General features: G+C 47.2%; 1 protein-coding gene across 2 annotated transcripts in view; it reads right to left on the bottom strand.

Annotated features, from left to right (window-relative positions):
* DNAH8 (dynein axonemal heavy chain 8) overlaps window positions 1-18,223 on the bottom strand; it is a gene marked incomplete at its 3' end in the record, with an annotated part of 214,111 nt that overhangs the window by 117,753 nt on the left and 78,135 nt on the right. For both annotated transcript variants that reach the window (XM_080938138.1, XM_080938139.1), the window contains exons 36-45: window positions 17,627-17,731; window positions 16,533-16,694; window positions 14,322-14,546; window positions 9,679-9,851; window positions 8,406-8,584; window positions 6,670-6,857; window positions 5,476-5,562; window positions 5,275-5,382; window positions 3,728-3,862; window positions 1,901-2,062 (exon numbers count right to left, since the gene is read on the bottom strand). In XM_080938138.1, the coding sequence (XP_080794264.1) occupies window positions 1,901-2,062; window positions 3,728-3,862; window positions 5,275-5,382; window positions 5,476-5,562; window positions 6,670-6,857; window positions 8,406-8,584; window positions 9,679-9,851; window positions 14,322-14,546; window positions 16,533-16,694; window positions 17,627-17,731 (1,524 nt within the window). The remainder of the gene's footprint in view (window positions 1-1,900; window positions 2,063-3,727; window positions 3,863-5,274; window positions 5,383-5,475; window positions 5,563-6,669; window positions 6,858-8,405; window positions 8,585-9,678; window positions 9,852-14,321; window positions 14,547-16,532; window positions 16,695-17,626; window positions 17,732-18,223) is intronic.

The following is an 18,223-nucleotide window of genomic DNA, read 5'->3' as shown; positions in this document are numbered from 1 at the left end:
AAAGCAGTAGCGCACAGCATCTCTGTAAAGATCCAGGGTGCCCCTGAGCCTTCTGGGTCTCCAGAAGCACAGCTTGAATAAAGATTTTGTATGTAGAAGTAATTTATTTGGGGAGAACCCTCGGGAGACACAGAGTAGGGAAGCCACCCTTCCTTGAGGCGATGGCTCTTGGGAGCAGTAAGTGCTCGGCAATGCCTGCCTGCCCCTGTGCCCACACACAGTGGCTTCAGTATTCCATTTTGCTACAAGAAGCAGAAGCAGACAGGAGCTGGGTACGTGGTGATGGGAGAGAGGAGTTAAGGAGATATACTAAGGACACAGCGTAAAGCGGGCTGTGGACATAGCTCAGTCGAAAAGGGCTTGCCTGGACTACATGAAGCCCTTGGCGTTTGATGCTCAGTATAAGGTGGTGTGCGTCCATAATCCTGGCAATCCAGAGACAAAAGCAGGAAGAGCAACAGGTCAGGGCCATCCTCAACTACATAGGAAGTTCTAGGCCAGCCTGGGCTATAGATAAAATGTAGTTGAGCCATAACACATGTTTACACCCACTCACCCATGCACTTGCATGCACATAACACTCACATATGCATACATTCACATGCACGCACACGCACACACAACTATAGTGAGTTTCTTTAAAACCCAGTTGCATTATGTGAATATGTTTTTGTTTTAACCTCAGGTGTGGGATAAGGGCTTGCTTCAATTTGTCCACAGCTCTTAACTACCATTGTCTGGTGCTCTAAGGGGTTGGGGGAGGGGGCCGCATGATTTTTGCCAGCTGTAGACAGTTTAATTCTGTGAGCTCTGAAGAGGGCCTAAAAGCCAGAGCCCCAAGATGGGCAGGAGGCGCTCTGAAGAAGAAGAGGGTTGCTGGTTCCCCTCAGCCCCTTGCTGCTCCTAGCTGCTGTGGTGGTGGTTTGACAAGAAGATGGAGCTATCCTGACTGTGAAGATTAGGAACAAGATGGCCCTTATCTGCAGGAAGCAGTCTAAAGAGGTCTATGCCCCTCTCCACTCTAACCTTCTCTTTCTCCTACTTAGTGTTGCAGGTTGGAAAGGATCAGAGTGGAATAAGGGTTGGAAAGGAGGTAGAGGTGTAAGAACCCAATAAAATAACAGTTATGCCAACAGACACCCACTGTACTGGCTGGTTATGTGAGAACTTGACACAAGCTGGAGTTATCACAGAGAAAGGAGTCTCAGTTGAGGAAATGCCTCCATGAGATCCAGCTGTAAGGCATTTTCTCAACTAGTGAACAAGGAGGGAGGGCCCACTGTGGGTGGTGCCATCCCTGGGCTGGTAGACCTGGGTTCTATAAGAAAGCAGGCTGAACAAGCCAGGGGAAGCAAGCCAGTAAGTGACATCCCTCCATGGCCTCTGCATCAGCTCCTGCTTCCTGACCTGCTTGAGTTCCAGTCCTGACTCCCTTTGGTGATGAAAAGCAATGTGGAAGTGTAAGCTGAATAAACCCTTTCCTCCCCGACTTGCTTCTTGGTCATGATGTTTAGTGCAGGAATAGAAACCCTGACTAAGACACTCACCTGCACATGCATGTACGTACACACACACACACACACACACACACACACACACAAAGGAGCAGAACCAGGTTTCTCAAGCTCTAGAGTGTCACCCCTGAGGTGTTAGCTACAGATAATAATGCCAGAGGCCAGTGGTACTCCCCATCTCGACTATCTGAGACTCTGATTACCATCAAACTTCTCAGGAGGCTTAGGTAACGGCTAGACCAAGTGCCTTCCTCTCAAGAGGATGGCTATCCGGCATCTGGGACTTTAACTCGGTTTCAACACTCACATACGGTTAAGTGTCGTGGGGTGGGATCTCACATCCTAACCCCCAATGGGCACTTGCTGCGGATTTGCGATTCCCTTACCTGCACTAATTTGAGGTTCCAGGGTGGGTGGTTGATCAGACCCTCTAGGTTAACCTGGTGGTCCACCGCGGCTTGGAGTTCCACGTAAGTACTGCTGTCTAGTTGTAACCCCGGAAACAGGTCGTTGATCAAGCTGAGGAACAGGGGCTCGTCCTCATCAACCTGGGGGGCAGACACCAACCCAAGCGTACTTTGTCAACAATCGTCTCTTAGCTAAGGACTTTTTACTTTACAATTTATTTTTATTTAAGTGTCTTGTGTCTGTATATGGATAGGTGCACCTGAGTGCAGTTACCCACAGATGCCAGGAGAGGGCGTAGGATTCCCCCCCCCCCCCACAGTTGGCAGTTTTGAGCTCCCTGGCACGGGTGCTGGAAACTGAACTCAGATCCGTTGAAAGAGCAGCAAGTGCTCTTAATCACTGAGTACTCCACCCCAAACACACACACACACACACACACACTTGACCCTTACATTCACACACTCAGTCACATACACACATTTACATATATATACACACTCACACACCTACATGCACACAAGCATACATACATACACACACAGAGACACACACACTCATATACTCCTACACACATATACACATTTACACAGACTTACACACATACAGACTCACACTCTGACACACACACACACACACACACACACACACACACACACTGATGCTTTCTTGACAAAGTTCCAGCAAGCTGGCTGACTACGATTATGGCCGAGTCCTCTCTCCTCTCTGCGTTCCCCCACGTGAATTATCAACAGGTCAGCCTGCTCCAGAGGTAATGAGAGGATCCAGCAGAAGAATGCATGTGAGAAGCTTCTGGAAAGCAATGATCTGTGCAGACACTCAAATGTAAACTTCCCACAGCCCACTCCTCCCCTGTGCCTCGGACTCCATCCCTGGCACATTATCCAGCATGTAAGCTTCACATCTGACTGTCACCACACAACAAGCATGGAACAGGTGAGACCGCCCCGTAATTCCCACATGGACATTTCGTGTACTTGCTTGGAAATTAAGAAATATTGTATGCTGGGCTGGGGAGATGGCTCGGCAGTTAAGGTCACTCGCTGCTCATCCAGAGGACCGGAGATGGTTCCTAATGCCCTCAACATCCAGCTCACAGATGGCTGTAACTCCAGCTCCAGATCTGACACCCTCTTCTGGTCCATGTAGTCCTACACACACTGACGCACACATGTATGCACTCACACACACACACACACACACACACATCATAGAGTTCTCATGGTTCCTTGTGCGCCCAGAGCTTCAGGTTTAGAATCTATCACTCTGTGGATACTGCCAGAACCCTACATTGATGAACTGTTGAGATGGCACCTTGGATAAAGGCACTGGTTGCCAAGCGTGACAACCTGTGTTCAATCACTGCGAGCCACCTGGTAGGAGGAAAACCAACTCCCAAAACTTGTCATCTGACCTTCACACTCACGATGTGGCCCTCCACGCATGCACGGGCACACGCTCATACGAAAATGTAATTTTCAATTTTTAAGCGGGATGGAGAGATGGCTCAGTGATTAAGGGCAGTGGACCACACGGTCAGTGGCTCACAGCCAACTATAATTCTAGTTCTCCAGCACTTATGCATATACATGGTACATGGACAAGGGCAAAAAATCATATACCTTGAATAAGGATTTTAGATTCAAAAACAATTTAAGGTAAACTGGACCGGAAACTAGAGCAGAAGCCCTTCCTCAGAGGCCCTGCATTACCACAGACGACCGACGGGGGGCACTTTCATTGTGTGCTGCAGGTGAGATGCACCCATGGTCTGAGTTGGTATTTACCAGTTTTGAAAGGTTCATGTCTCGTAGTCCTCTCATGACTGTGCTTAACTCACTGTCCTCCGGACGAGCTCTCTTCTGAGACCCAAGGGTCCTCAGCACAGACAGGATATTTCTCAGTCCGAAGTCATAGTGGACCTGGAACAGGAAGAGAGAGAGTGAAGATGTGTCACTGAAAACTTCTGCTGCTGGTGTGGAGGAGGAGCCGTACCTGGGAGGAGCCACACTGGGGAGGGGCCACACTAGAGAGGAGCGACATTGGGGAGGGGCCACACTGGGGAGGAGCTACGCTGGGGAGGGGCCACACTGGGGAGGGGCCACACTGGGGAGGAGCTACGCTGGGGAGGGGCCATACTGGGGAGGAGCTACGCTGGGGAGGGGCCACACTGGGGAGGGGCCACACTGGGGAGGAGCTACGCTGGGGAGGGGCCACACTGGGGAGGAGCTACGCTGGGGAGGGGCCACACTGGGGAGGAGCTACGCTGGGGAGGGGCCACACTGGGGAGGGGCCACACTGGGGAGGAGCTACGCTGGGAAGGAGCCACGCTGGGGAGGGGCCACACTGGGGAGGAGCTACGCTGGGGAGGGGCCACACTGGGGAGGGGCCACACTGGGGACGATTGACAGCTCAACTAGTCTGCCTTCCCCTTGAGTGAGGAAAGAGATCGCTCTGTCAGGGAAAAGGGAGCCAGGTGACATGACCGGACTGCTGTCTGTTGTCAGAATAAGACAACGCTGGATGCGGTCCGGGAGGCAGGCAATAGATTTTAAATGCGGAGCCTGTAAGTTACACATTGACAATTCCATCTACGCGGCATCCCTGAACTAACGCCTCAGACGGGGAGAAGGATGGCCGGCTTTGACAGCTTAGTGATCCGGGAGAGGAGAAGACGAGAGGACAGAGACGTGGCAGAAGGGAACTTTGTCAAGTATAAATGCTGGCCATTGATTGTGGTGGGGGCTACATTAATATTCACATGTGATGTAAACACACACACAAACACACACACACACACACTAATTATCAAAACCCTTGAGTTATATTGCTATACTCTAGTTACAAGATGTCGATACTGGAGGAAGTGGGGTGAAGGGTGCACATCTTCCTGGGCATTTTCCCCCCAATTCCTGAGGATCTCCAAGCATCGCTGTATCAAAACGTTTTAAATCGGGTACCCAATGAGTCAAGCTCACTGTGCGTTTATTTAGGACTGACTCCGTGTGTTTGTTTAATCTCACCGATTGGCATCTATCGAGGTAAAACAGCAAAGTTAAAAATCTAGACGCGGGAGCTGGAGAGGCAGTTCGGGGCTTAAGAGGGCACGCTGCTCTTGCAGAGGACCGGAGTTCAGTTCCCGGGACCCACATATGGCAGCCGCCAACCAGTTAGCTACAAGTCTAACCCGGATGAATCCGATGCCCTCTTCTTGACCCTGTGGGTACCGTACTCACACACACATACCCACCCGCGCATCCGCATAATCTTTTTTAAAGAGAAACCGAAAGAAAAACCTAAATTCTATACAAGAATGAAACACACGCGTTCTTGCCTGTTTGGTGAGCTGCTCCTCACAGAGTTTATAGAGGACGTAAAACTTTTGCGCCAGGATCACATTTTCAAGGAAACCGCAGCTTGCAAGCTTGACTCTCATGATGATCTGCGGGTTAGTACAGCGAGACAGTTGTGGGTAACTTCGGGGACAGGGGAGACTTAAAGAACATACGTTATCCTTGGAAGGCCCGGCACATACCTGCCTATCAGGAACCATCATGGCGACTGTCCTGAACTGGATTTTTAAGTTTTCCGGCAGTTCCTGGCGCCCAGCGTATCCGGGGTTCTATGAGTTAAGACAGATCTATTCAATTATTGGTTCGGTTTTTATTTCTTTCATAAATACATTTCAGGCCCCCTAATTCATATTCTGAGGCAGTACACAAAAATCTTAGGTTTGTAAAAATGCCCTTGCTCCCTCAAAAAAAAAAAAAAAAAAAAAAAATGGGTGTCGGTCCAGCTAATTTAGTAAATTATTATGTATTTAATGTAATTACACATCATACCTTTTAGAAATATGCCCCATTTTCAATTCATGATCAAAGTCACACACAGTTTTTGTGTGTCTACTGGTTTAAAATGTAGAGAGAGCAGAGCTGAATAAATGGACCTGAGCCATCACTAACTGAAATCTGTTATTAAAAGGGAGGGAGGGCCTGGAGAGGCGACCAAGTGACTCAGAGCACTGACTGCTCTTACAGACAATCCAGGTTCCGTTCCCAGCACCCACCCGGTGGCTTACAACCATCAGTAGTAAGTGAGAGACCATGTTCCAAAAAATAAGATGATCCTGATACTGACCTCTGGCCTCCACATACCCATACATGGGTGTCTATGCAAGTGTGCACCACACACACACACACACACACACACACACACACACAGGACAGCTAGTTCCACTTACTGGCTGTGCTATTTGAGCCTGCAGTACCTCAGCTAGAAGATGTTACTCAGAGGATGCCGCAGCCCTGGGATGAGACAGTGGGCATTGGTTTCCGTCCTCTTCCGTTTCTATAATCACCCTCGCCCTCCAGGCCCCATTGCGGGAAGGTGCAGTTTGTCCCATGAGAACTGGGTGTGTCCCTCCTGGACACAAACTCCAAGCCAAGGCATATTTTTTTTTCTTTTTCTTTGCTATAGCAGCAGATTGCTCATGACTACCTGTAAACCTCAGCTCTGGAGGAATTCAACACCCTCTTCTGGCCTCTACAGGCACCTACCCTCACATGCACACACCCACACATAGACACACATAATTCATTTAAAAATCTTTTTTTATACCCACATAAAGAATCTATGAGTTCCGGCTCATTTATCCTGTAATACGAAGACTCTCCATTTATATCTGCAACAATTAAACCCTCCAACCTACACTCAAATTCTGTGTTCTCACCATGGTTAGGAAGATCCCGAATTCTGGATTTAAGTCCACGCAGTCGCCATCTGAAAAGATGAACTGTTTCTTCCTCTCTTTCCTCGCTGTCAAAACTATGTAAATTTGTTGCGCCGCCACAGATAAAACAGGCAATTCAATTCTGTTAAACTCATCAAAGCAGCCCCAGGAACCGGACTGTGCAAGACCTGGCAGGAGAAATAGTTAATTTGCAGAGTTTCACTCTGCGAGGCACCTCCACCGCAGCGATCATTTCTCCAAAGTGCTCCCCAACAATTACGCCTAAGCACGGTTTATGTGACGTTTCACGCCGGGCTGTTTATGAAGGCATATCTCATCCTTGTTATGGGCGACGTTTAATTACTCACTTATTGTCACCAATCACAATGAAAACGGGACATTGTCAAAGGGAAAGTGCAAATACATCATTGCGGGAAGGTTTCCTGAGAGGTGATGACATCACACAACACCCCCTCTGCAAGGATCGCCTTCGGTGAGGACGTCATTGTGATGACATCACACGCCCTGTAAGAACTGCCTTCCATGAGGATAGAGAGGGACAGGTATGAGTCTCTGGGGAAAACAGAAGAAGGGATACCCCTCCACCGGTTTGAGCTGTCTTGTTTTCTTTCATTTTAGTGAGGTAAAAATGTCAGGGTCCAGGATGAGAGAGAAAAGGGCCCGAGGGGTTTTTATTTCTTTCTTATGAAAGCAAACACAAAGACTGACCCGGAGGGCACGAATGCCATTCCCTGTCAATTCTCTAAGGATGAAGACCTTCATCACCTGCAGCCGAGTGAAAAGGTCTTTCTTTCTGCGTTCCCTGCCCAGTCTTTCCCTCTTCCTCTTGGGGATTCCCATCCTGAGGCTCTGGGAAGGTTTAAATCTGTCCCTCTAACCTGCGTCCTATTTTGGCAAATCAGGATAGGGTGATCCACACACACACCTTGTAAATCCTAGTTTTATTCTCCTTGGGTCCCAATTATTAAGTTTTTCCTAACGGCCTTTCTCTTTAGTTGGCTAAAAAGCATAGTTTTGAAGCTATTGACTTCGCGGAGTTTACGAAGCTTTCCTGTTTCCCCCTTTAACTGGGATTAGCAATCTTTATTCTCTCTCCTCTCTTGGGATGCTTGCCTCTGGGTGCTTTGCAGGAAGGCAAGAGAGCGCCCCCTGGTGGGGGACCTGCCACCTGACCCAGTTTCTTGACCTTCCTTCCCTTGCCTGCCCCATCTGGACGTCCTCTGGCAGGGCACCTACTTCAGAGAGCTGCGCTATGAAGCCAGACTGAGCGCTGACAATCAAGGGCCCTTGGATGTGCCTCTCCTTGGTGTTATCTGAAATCACCTCCTGCCTGTCCACCTTCTAAGTTTGTTTGTTTGTTTGTTTTCAAGAATTCCCCGTCTCTGATGGCTAAACTGCTTCTTGTTTCCCTGCGTTACTGTGCTTTATAAAATTTTAAAACAAACAGCAACAACAAAAGCCACTTTCGTTTCAGTGAGGGGAAGGGGCATGTATTAATCTGCTACGAGGACTACCTTTCCCCCAGTACTGTTTCGGACTGTTATAAATTGATCCTGTCTTCAAATTCCAACACACACTCAGTGCATACATAACACTGCCGTAGTACTGAACCACGCTGAATTTAAATCCAGAACAACAGCCACATCTAATAAACCACCTAGCCCCATGATGGTAGCGTCGGGAAATACACCTAATAGAAACCATTCGACACTTGCCTTTGAAAATTCTTCCCAGGCCTCGGAAATCCATCTGATCGGAACAGTTGAACACAACCACGTACTTGCCCAAACACCTGCCCATGTCTTTTGTGGTTTCGGTTTTGCCCGTCCCGGCGGGTCCTGCCGGGGCTCCGCCCATGTTCATTCCCAGGGCCTGGGCCAGTGTGATGTAGCATCTGCAACACAGCAAAGCACAGGCCGGAGGGCTCAGAGCCTTGAACGGCCCATGTGAATAGGGCAACCAAACAAAGGGGCGGGAGTGGGGAGAAAACCGAGAGGAAGCTGAAAACACAAAGCGGTCCTGTCCTAGCTTTACCTGGACTCAATCCACAGGGCAGTAAATTATCCAACACCTACTTTCAGTCGATGCTACAGACATTTTCTGAGCGAATTCTGTGTGCAGCCTATTGAACCGGAGTGTGGTGGCGTATAGAAAGACGGAAGAGATCCAGACCTTGCCTGGAGGCAGGATCTCTCATTGGCTGAGGCCGACTCGGCCAAGAGACTTCACTTTAGGCTCAGTTTCCACATCTGAGAAACCGGGAGGTTGGCAGCCTCTGGTGCCGCACTTCCAGAATACCCAGGAGGCAGAGGCAGGGGCATCGCCCCAGTTTAAAGCCCCGTCTGGGGTACATAGCAAATGTCATGACAACTGGGGCCACAAAGTGAGACTTTATCTCCAAAAATCAAAAACAAGCAGAGTGCAGAGTGTGATGGTTTCTGCCTTCGATCGCAGCACCTTGGAGACAGAGGCAGGGGGATTGCTGTGAGTTCCAGACCAGTCTAATCTATATACGTGTCAGACCAGCCAGGGGTACACAATCTCAAAAAAAAAAAAAAAGGTAAAAAGAATAAAATCCAACAAAAAACCAAAATACAGGAGACTAAATTAAGTGCTCTCAAAGGGACTTTATTTTCTTGCAACGTTATGAACTTCCATTATGGTTTCTGGGCATTTTCCCCCCTCTCACAATCTAAAATCATTATTGAATTACTCACAGCAAACATTCAATCTTCTTTTAGTCTTTCATCCATTTCTACTTCATAAAACATTAATGTGTGTGTGTGTGTGTGTGTGTGTGTGTGTGTGTGTGTGCTTCTGTAAGCAACCGTGAGGACTATTTCACTGTTCCGCTGCCTCTGACGACCCGGCACAGACCATAGATGACAGCAACAGGCACTCATGAATGTTTCAAGTGGGGCTTTGATGGCCGGCGTCCCAGCCTGTCATTTAATTACCAAGTGGGACCACGCACACCGGGCTCCCTACCTATCTGTTAACGGGGTGATCACAAGGCGATCCGTGCATCCCAGAAATTCATTTTGGTAAATGAAGTCAACATCTGTGATTGACACCACGGTCTGGTCCAAGTCCTCTTTGAAATAAAATCGGCTCTGCTTCAGCCACTCGAAGTCAGTAACCGACTTGATGTGCATTTTTACCTGGAAGACAGGGAGCACGGGAAGTTGAGTTGAGCCACTAGGTGGCTCACCGCCTTGGTAACTCCAGATCCAGGACCTCTGGCTCCCTCTTCTGGCCTCTGTGGGCACTGCGTGCATGTGGTGCACATGCACGCATTCAAACACTCAGGTGCATAAAACATAAAATTTACAAAGAAAAGAATTCAAAGCCCACAGAAATGTGTAGCAATGGGACCTAACCTGGTCTGGAAAGTCAGAGAAGGGTACTTGGAGTAAAACGTTATCTGAACTGAAGACCTGGCTAAACAATAGAAATCAGGCAGGGAAAGAGAAGACAAAGCCCAGACCTACACACCATATTCAACAAGTGAAAATGTTCAGTATTACTGAGGCTTAGGGCTTCAAGGATAGAATGCATGTTGGGGCCTCAAAGGGTCATGGGAAGAGTCTGGGAAACTCTTCAGAGCAATTAGAAGACACTGGAGGTGACAAACAAGAAGAGCATAGGTGTGTGTGTGCACGTGTCTCTCTGCCCTGGCATCACTGTCTGCCTTCCGATCTGACAGGCCTTCAGCATGGACGTGTGAGGCAGGAAGCTCCAAGTTCTCACCACCATGGCGGTAACTGCAGAAACTGGTCCATCAAGAGAGACAGAAAGCGGGACAACACTTTGAGGAACCCACCATGACCCCATTCTCACGTGCCTCATGACTTTCCCCAGGTGAAGCCTAGAAAAGCCTCTCTCCTGCCTACACAAGGAACCAACCCGTAAGTCAAGTTCCAGGGGGCTCTGACTCCCTCTTCTGACCTATGTGGGTATTGCAGGCACATGGTACAAAAACTGTATTCACCACGTTAGACAAGCTAGTCTCAGATAACGCGGCCTGAACCCAGCCCCAGAGACCGTGTTCCCTGACTCGAAAACCACAGTCACAGAGACGCGGCCAGCCAGGAGCTCTCAACAACCTCTGAAGATCCTAAGGAGGAGGCGGAGGGGGAAGCCAAGGATAGCCAACACCGGTAATTCTGACTGCATGGAGTCACAGATTGTAAGGACTGGACAGGCAAGAGGCACACGTGTTGTCCACAGGATCCAGTTAAGTTAGGATGCAAATCGACTCTGAGCTCAGGCAGGCGTGATGAAGACGCAAAAAAAAAAAAAAAAAGAAAGAAACGGTTTCACAGGGCTGTGCCCAGTTTTGCTTTGCTCTTGTTGGCTTTTGTGTCTGTGGTACTGGGGGGTGAACCCTGGGATTCATGTAGGCTAAACAAACGTTCTACCACTGGGCTCAAGTCCTGGCCCTGTTTCGTGTCTTGTCTTTACCCATTCTATACAGAAAGTCAGGGTATTATATCTAAAAGTGAGTTTCCTTGAATGCCAACACACAATAGTGAGTCTGCAGAGATCAAAACAAAATGCCGAACCGTCATTAGTGTGATCCATGGAAAACCTGGTTGTGGCTTATCTCATATTATCAAAAATGCATATATTTGTTGTGTGTTTGTGTGTGCACACACTCATGGTGGAGGAGTTTGTGCATGCATGTGTATGTGCTCTTGTGTGTGTGCACACACTCATGGTGGAGGAGTTTGTGCATGCATGTATATGTGTATGTGTGTGTTTGTGTGCACATGGACCTGCATGCCTGCCTTCCTGCCTACCTGCCTGTGCACACAGATACCCAAAGAAGCTAGACAAGGAATCAGATCCCCTCGAACTAGAGTTCCAGGTGGTTTTAACCCTCGTAAGGTAGGAGTGGGAACCAAACTCATTTCCTGTGAAAGAGCAGCCAGTGCCCTCAACCCCTGAACATTCCCTCTATCCCTCTGTCTTATACTTTGACATGCTTTCGAATCACCCAGGAATCTGCCTCTGTTCCTGAAGGTTGAGGTGGACCAGAACTGAAGAGTCTGCTCTCTGGTGAGCTCCCAGATGAAGTCAATGCAAGTCACTGGCATATACTGTCTTGGAAAAAAAAATGAGTGTGAAGGGAATCAATGGGAATGGGCTGGCCCAATGTCCTTCAAAGAGTCACCAGCACATGGGACTGATGTGTCAGAGCTTTTGGTGGAAAAGTGAAGCAGCTGGTCCATGGCCAACTTCTCTGAGCCAGATGGATTATCTGTTTGCAGTGACGGAGAGCTGTGCCCTTAAAGATGGATCAAACCACAGAAAACAGTAGCACTGCAGACTAAGGCTGTTGGAGGGCAGGATATGAATGTCACCAGAAGCCCCTGTCCTGCAGTGAAGGTGTGAACTGTCATTGGGACAAGCTCTAGAGTCACCCAGGAGAGGGGCCTCTGCTCATGCCTGGAAGGCTGTCTTTATTACAGTGAGGTGGGACAGCCTACCTACTGTGGGTGACACCATTCCCCAAACTGGAATCTTACTTAGACTCTGTACATAAAGAAAGGAAGCTGCTGGTTGGCTTGTATGAGAGATGCCCCCCCCCATAGATTCATGCATCTGAAGGTTCTTTCCCCAGTTGGGGTGCTGTTTTAGGGAGCCACAGAACCTTTAAGAGGTAGATCCCCTCTGGAAAAGCATGCTGGACGTGAGGTTTGGAAGCTTATATAGCCTTTGCCTCATTTCTTCTCTGTCTTTGCCTCTCTCTCAGTTTCTCTGTCTCTCTCTGCCTCTGTCTCTTTGTCTCTGTCTCTCTGTCTATCTCTCCCTCTCTTCTTGCCTCCCTCCCTCCCATTCCCCTCCTCCCTGCTTCTTGCACGGGGACAAAATATAATTATCCAGCTTCCTGCCCCTACTGCCATCCCTGCCTTTATGAACCATGACCATAAGCTGAAATAAACACCCGGATCCTTATTCCATTTCTGCACTAAATGGCATTTTATTGCAGGAACAGAAGAGCAATGGACACAGGAGCTAAGCAGCAGCACACAGCCATGGTCTTGGGCTTCCTGGTTGTGGGTGCAACACAACCAGCTGCCTCAAGTTGCTATGGCCTTGACATCCTTGGGGTGATGGGCTGAGCCTTGAACCGTGAGCCAAAACCAACTCTCCCTTGGGCTGGGTTTTGTCCGTTTCAATCCTAGCAACGGGAACAGAAACTGAGAGGCAGTTGGGGTTCCGGCTGTAGAAGAACTTGATGTGACCCAAAGCCATGACTAGCGTCCCATTTCCAAGGGAAATGGGATCATTCATCATATTCCTCCCTCCCTAGAGGCTCTTGGCCGGATCAAGTTCTCCTGATGCTGACAGTGAAACAATGGCCATGCACATCCGGGAACGCGTCCACCGCAGCTCATAACCTGTCCCGACTCAACTAGGCCGTACCCTTGGGCATTTGTTTAGTAGAGCAATTAATTCTTAACAAATCAATTGTTTCCCAACTGTCAAGGGGGAGAAAATGGCTTTACATCCTCTTTTTACAGCTCATGTGTCCTTTGCCTGTCTTTTCATGTCCAATAATACATTTTCTAAGACTCTTTTCTAAAGGTTCTACTGTCCTTAAAGATAATTGTTTTCCTGGCTTCAACTGTGTCAGTGTTGTGTGTGTGTGTGTGTGTGTGTGTGTGTGTGTGTGTGTGTGTTAAGTAAGTCCATTTAAAAAATGATAATAATTGGTAGCTAAAGTGTTAAATTCCACAGCTTCAGAATAGTCTTTCTACCTGAATAGAAAAGCATTAGGGAGGCTCACTGAGGTTGAAAGTAGGCAATATTTCTTCTTTGCGTGGCTTCCTTAACCTAGCTGTGTGTGACCATTTGTATATGCTTGTCCCAGGGAGTGGCACTATTAGAAGATGTGGCCCTCTTGGAGTAGGTGTGTCACTGTGGGCCTGGGTTTTAATACCATGGTCCTAGCTGCCTGGAATCCAGTCTTCCACTAGCAGCCTTCAGATGAAGATGTAGAACTCTCAGCTCTGCCTGCACCATGCCTGTCTGGATGCTGCCATGTTCCTGTCTTGATGATAATGGACTGAACCTCTGAACCTGTAAGCCAGCCCCAGTTAAATGTTGTCCTTACGAGTTGTCTTGGTCATGGTGTCTGTTCAGAGCAGTAAAACCCTAACGAAGACACTGTGTGATGTTCTTGTTTGTGATTTAACTGGGCATGGTGGCATGTGCCATTAATCCCAGCACTCAGGGGACTGAACCAAGAGGATTGCCGTGAGTTTGAAGCTAGCCTGTTCTACATATCAAGATCCAGGATGCCTAAGGAAACACAGTGAGACCCTATCTCAAAATCATGTGTGAGTTCATTACAGTGAAGTGATTCAAAAACAAACAACAGCCAAAAAAGAAAAAGGAAAGAAACCAAACCTTTCTTAAAAACTAATGAATTTAAAATACACCCATCTTTTTTGAAAGTGCACACTACACGTAAGCAGGTGTAGACAGTGGGGAAAGACCCACATGTGAGGTGAGCACGTGTCAGTCTATCATGCTGAACAACATGTAACCGCTCACTATTAGGTACTAGACTAGATCATTTTCACAGGGCACTGGGTTACGGGAAGAGAAAGATACTTTACCAGGTCATCGAAAATATCTCTCTGGTGCACATGGATTGTGATCAAAGTTTCAAACTTCACTCTGTCAAACTTGGTCAGATCGTGCGTCGTCTGGCTAATGAGAGTGTTTAGAATGTCCAGAAACTTCTGGTTGGTTATTTGCATGATTTTCCTGTCATCTTTTGCGTTATTTAAAGCCTCTTCCGAATCATGTGTCCACAGCATTTGAATGCCCAGAAGCCCAACCTACAAACAGCAGACACACGTGAATGGCATAGTTACATGCTTGCAACCTACAAACACAGCAGACATACATGTATAACATGCTTACAACCTACAAACAACACACACACATGAATGGCATAGTTACATGCTTGCAACCTACAAACAGCAGACATACATGTATAACATGCTTACAACCTACAAACAGCAGACATACATGTATAACATGCTTACAACCTACAAACACAGCAGACATACATGTATAACATGCTTACAACCTACAAACACAGCAGACATACATGTATAACATGCTTACAACATACAATCAGCAGACATACATGTATAACATGCTTACAACATAATCAGCAGACACACATGTATAACATGCTTACAACATAATCAGCAGACACACATGTATAACATGTTCACATTTAATCTTTGTTGTCATTTATCCACATAAAGCAGACAGGATTGACTTTTTTTAAGCTTTAAATAAAAAAATTTACCTATGCATGCGTCTGTGTGTGTGTGTGTGTGTGTGAGCATACATCATATATGTCACACAGCATCGTGCCTGCAAAACATACACACACATAAATATATATAGTGTGTGTATGTATATGTATATATATGTACATATATATATATGGAATACAGTGAAATGTAGTAATTATTTCCAAGCGGTATAAATATAAGTAATTTTTATTCTTACTTTTGTGGTTTTCAAATTTCCCAGATTTTTATAGCAATTATCCATCACATTCATAATCTTTAAAAATAATGTTCTGAAAGAGACTAGAGATGAGGTGTTTGGCTTTTTTTTTTTTTTTTTTTAATTAACTTGATAGCAGGCAGATTTCAGGGTTTCTTTTTGAGTGCTTTAAAGAAATAATATGCACACGGGCGACGAGAAGTCTGGGAAGGCGCTCGGCTTTCCCATCACGTCCTGTCCAGTTCCTCTGAAGCTGCTCCTGATTTCCCTCCAAGCGCTAATTCCCCGTTTGGAGTGAGACTTGAGAACACACCGTGTGCTTTCCCGGGACAGAGAAAACATGCCGTCTTACTCTTAAGAAGCCCATTTCTTCGGCTTACCAAGGGGAAAAATTTTTTTTAAATCTTTAACAATAACATTAACATTTTTCAAGGCAACTGTAAAACATTTAAACCACAGCATTGATATCTCTACGCTGGACGTTGATCCTTTGTCTGTGCTGATGCCGTTTGAATAATTAATGCGCGCAGCCGTTTTTCAGCGGTCTCCAAAGTGTGCTCATTGATTTGGGAACTAATTGACGCTCGGGCACGGGCGGGAAACATAGGTGGGGCAGAATCTGCTCCCCACCCCCTGGGTATCTCTTCTATTTTGCACTACTTATGAAGAGACTAAAAACTACTTTTCGTCTATCCTGGGTGAAATTTTAACCAAAGTGGAGGTTTTTTATTTCCCATTCTAGGGTTTAATGATATTTGGCATATCACAGGGAGCTCGGAAGAGACATGGGGCAGGAGAACCGTCGGCAAGACCACCCACTCCCACCATGACCAGATGCGATGCTCATCAGGGAACTGTATGGATGTCTCCCCCATGTGTGTCCGTATCCCCCTCTGAAGCCTCTCTATATAGTGTGACGCACACATGTACGTATACGTCGGTAAGAGCGGTTCTCAACCTTCCTAACACTGTGACCCTTTAATACAACTCCTCAAGTTGTGGCGACAGCCCATCCCCACCATAAGAGCATCGCTCTCAGTTTGCTACTATTACCAATCGTAATATAAATATCTGATATGCAGGGTATCTGGTGTGCAAAGGGGTCAGAACCCACAGGTTGAGAACCACTGGTCTACAAGATGAAATTTTCCACATTCGAGTTTTGGCATGTGCCCTTAGGGATGGGAGAAGAGGAGGGCGAGGAAATGGGCGTGGCCTAGGATGGGGTAGGCTGACCAGCCGGAGCCCCGCTCCTTCTCTCCAGCCGCACCCACAGTTTAGGGAGCAGCGAGCCTAACCTGAGCGGGGAAGTGGTTCAGGAAAGGTAAGAGGAGAAAGCCCGAATCGCTGATCTGATAGAAGGCCGACCGGATTATGTTATGTAATGATGACATTTGTATTTTTAACAAGTCCAGAAGCCAAATCTCAACAGGGCCTTTGGCCATAACAGGAGTATCCAGCTGAAAACAAAACAAAAAACACATTACCAATTATTAATATGGTAGTTTTACAAGTTGTCACAGATGATGAATCCTAGTACTGTGACACACACAAAAAAAGTCCTGTAGTTTGTGTGTATATAATAGTAATAGTAAATAGCTACTGATTTGTTTATGTGAGCATTGTGTGCATAGCTGTGCCTGACTAAGTGTACATGCCCTACTAAGTGTACATGCCCTACTAAGTGTACATGCCTAAATGTACATGCCTGACTAAACGTACATGCATGTAGAGTGGCCTCAGCTTTATTTGTATATTTTTATTTCCCTCCTCACCCCTTCTCTCTCTGCGTGTGTGTGTGTGTGTGTGTGTGTGTGTGTGTGTGTAAGTTTGTGGGCATGTGCATGCATGTATGCATGCATGTGTGCACACATGTGTGTGCCTGTGTGCATGTGGCACGAGTGTGTACATACATTCATGTGTGCACATGTGCATGTGTGCACGTGCCTGTGTGTGCATGTGCTTGTGTGTGTGTGTGTGTCTGTATGTTTGTCTGTCTGTGCACCCAATGCATGCGGGAGCCCGAGGAGACCAGAAGATGTCAGGACTCCTGGAACTGAAGTTATAGGTGACCGAGCCAACTCCAGGACCTCTGGAAGAGCAGAGCAGCAAGCACTCTTAACCACTGAGCCATCTGTCCAGCTCCCTATGCAAACTACTAAGGAGCACAGGTAAATAAGCTAAAACCAGGAACAGAAGGGACTATAGAGCTCGTGGAGTCTAAACACCAACTTAACTGGTGATAAAAATGAGTCTCAGAGAAGTTAAATGGTTTGACTACATTAACTACAGAATCCGAACCAAAGGTGACCCACCCTACTCCCCAAATCCTTATCTTTCAAAAGTGAACTGCCTTCTCCTCAACTACTAACAAAGTCTGTAAATAAGTTACCATGATTTTCTCTCCTTCTCTTGATATAACGGCCATCATCCGATCGTAGTCTTTAGGATGGAAGGACACCTCATTGATGTTGTCCGACACAGCAGGGAGATGTGGCTGTAGAGAGACACAAGGCAGAGCCAGCACATCATACGTGGGGCCAAACACGTAAGCTACTGAGATGTCATTTAAAGCCTAGGGGCTGAGGAGATGGCTCAGCAGCTAAGAGTGTCTCCTGCCCTTCCACAGGACCCAACGTCAGTTCCCAGCAACCATATTGGCCAGCTCACAACCACCTGTAACTCCAACTTCCGGGGACTCTGGTGCCCTCTTCTGGTCGCTATGGGTACTGCACTCGGATGCACATACTATAAATAAAATCATTTTTAAAGCATAAAAAAACCTTAGCGTTGGAATTCTGTAAACCCCACCCCTCAGTTACCTAGCAACAGCCAGGTATACCCCACCCCTCAATTACCTGGCAATAGCCAGGTATGCTCTGCCCCAGTGACCTGACACTATAAAAAAGGCTGCTTGACCCTTCTCTCTCTTGCTCTTCCACCCTTTACCCCTCCTCTTCCCCTTCCCTTCTCCCATTTTCCTCCATGT

The sequence above is a fragment of the Micromys minutus genome (assembly GCF_963924665.1).
Source record: "Micromys minutus genome assembly, chromosome: 25".
NCBI lineage: Eukaryota > Metazoa > Chordata > Mammalia > Rodentia > Muridae > Micromys > Micromys minutus.
This window is presented reverse-complemented; position numbering and strand designations above follow the sequence as displayed.